At 30.7% G+C, this 1,865-nt stretch overlaps 1 protein-coding gene across 1 annotated transcript in view; it reads right to left on the bottom strand.

Annotated features, from left to right (window-relative positions):
- The window catches only part of LOC105818460 (chromosome unknown open reading frame, human C10orf131), a 33,856-nt gene that overhangs the window by 2,544 nt on the left and 29,447 nt on the right, over nucleotides 1-1,865 (bottom strand). Inside the window, exons 5-7 of the mRNA XM_012654455.1 lie at nucleotides 1,671-1,862; nucleotides 1,217-1,353; nucleotides 989-1,117 (exon numbers count right to left, since the gene is read on the bottom strand). Of these exons, the coding sequence (XP_012509909.1) occupies nucleotides 989-1,117; nucleotides 1,217-1,353; nucleotides 1,671-1,862 (458 nt within the window). The remainder of the gene's footprint in view (nucleotides 1-988; nucleotides 1,118-1,216; nucleotides 1,354-1,670; nucleotides 1,863-1,865) is intronic.

Genomic DNA, 1,865 nt, shown 5'->3' on the forward strand with positions numbered 1-1,865 from the left:
AAAAAAAAAAAAAAAAAAAGAATGTATCATCGAAAGGTACCATTATGAGGGTGAGAAGATTAGCCATAGAGAATTATATATATTCATCCAATATAGGGCTCATAACTAGAAATCAACATGTCAATAAGAAAAAGCAGATAGCCCAATAAGAAAAAAATGTGTAAAAGTCTTAACCAAGCTTTCATAAAAGAAGCTGTCAAAATTGCCAATGAACATGAAAAGGTGTTCAATTTCATTAGTCTTCAGAGAGCAGATTAAAACCTCATGAAATATTACTTATGTACACCAAAATGGCTATAATTTAAATGCCAGACAATATCAAGTGTTGGCAATAATATAAAAGCAGCTTAAATTCTCACACACATCTAGTTTATGTATAATTTGGTACAACGACTTTGGAAAACTGTCTGGTACTACATATTATAGTAAAACTACACACACACAAACCTATAACCCAGCATTTCTACTCAGATATTTACCCAACAGAAAATACATATATATATAGTTGTCAGAAGACATGCAAAAATTTTATAGCAGTGTTATTGGTAATAGCCAAGAACTGGATGCAACTTATATGCATCAATAGAAGGATGGATGCATAAATAAATAAATGTATTTTTTGTACAATGGAGATCTATACAGCAATAAAAATGAGCAAACTACAGCTGCACACAACAACACAGAGTACCTATTCTATGATTCTGCTTATGCAAAATAGTTAAAACAGACAAGCATGATCTATAGTGATAGAAATTATCTATTTTTATAAATTTAGGATCATATATAACTTCGCATTCTGCTTTTTTTCAGTTCACATTTTAATTTGAAGATTTCCCCATATCATTAAATATTCCTTGAAAACATAATTTTAAGGGCTATTTACTCAACTTAATATCATTAAAGGGTAAGTTAACACCACAAAAATATTAGTTATAATTGATATTGTAAGAATTCTAACCATAATTATAAATAAACTGTTATTGATTACCTTCCTGTATGTGGTCTTTAGTGCTGGATTTAAAAATTCCTTGCTTATGTTTAGTGAGGAACTCCATGACTGTTTAATAGGTGTGGGTAATGACATTAATTCTCCACTTTCTTCAAACCAACAATTTCCCTATCAAAAATATTTGAGAAATACAGTAATTAAATATTTCACTAAAAAAAGATCACATAGTATCTGTGAGCGGTTTAACATGGTAGCTGGCGCACTTGCCTTTTCTAATTTAAGCAGGCGATTTTCCATTTTGTTGCAGGTCTTTTTATATATTTTTGGCTTTCTCTGAATATAGAATCCTTCATCTTCCAAAATGCGTGGTATCATACCTTTTGGCAGTTTATGCTGGCTGTTCACTTAACAACAACAAAACTCAGATATTAAAGTCCAAAATATTAAACAGGTATTGACCAAATAAGAAGCACAAAGGTGCTGTCATTATACCCTATCACTAAAGTCCAGCAGAAAGCGTGTGAGCACACACACGTATATATGAGAAAAATAAGTTCTCTTAGTCAATTCCCCTAACTCAGAGAAGGCATGGAAAAACAAATATAGAAAACTTACTATAATTTGAGATAAGTACTTTTTATTCATCCAGCATATAAAGAAGCTATTATCCTATAAGATGATTCATTAATGACTCGACTATTTTATTGTAAAAGAACATTACCTGGAGAACTACTTGGCACAAAAATATTTGCCTGCTGTTTTTTTATTTGTTCTTGATCATCTTCATATTCAGCAGCTTTTACTTCAAGTAAATCTGTAAAAATGACTTTTTCCATAAAATCTTCATCTTGGCTCTCAGCAACATTTTGTAAATTAGCACCAAGTGAAAAGTGTTTGGAGTAACTATCATTTACTG

Source organism: Propithecus coquereli, unplaced genomic scaffold (genome assembly GCF_000956105.1).
Source record: "Propithecus coquereli isolate 6110/MARCELLA unplaced genomic scaffold, Pcoq_1.0 Scaffold440, whole genome shotgun sequence".
NCBI classification, from domain to species: domain Eukaryota; kingdom Metazoa; phylum Chordata; class Mammalia; order Primates; family Indriidae; genus Propithecus; species Propithecus coquereli.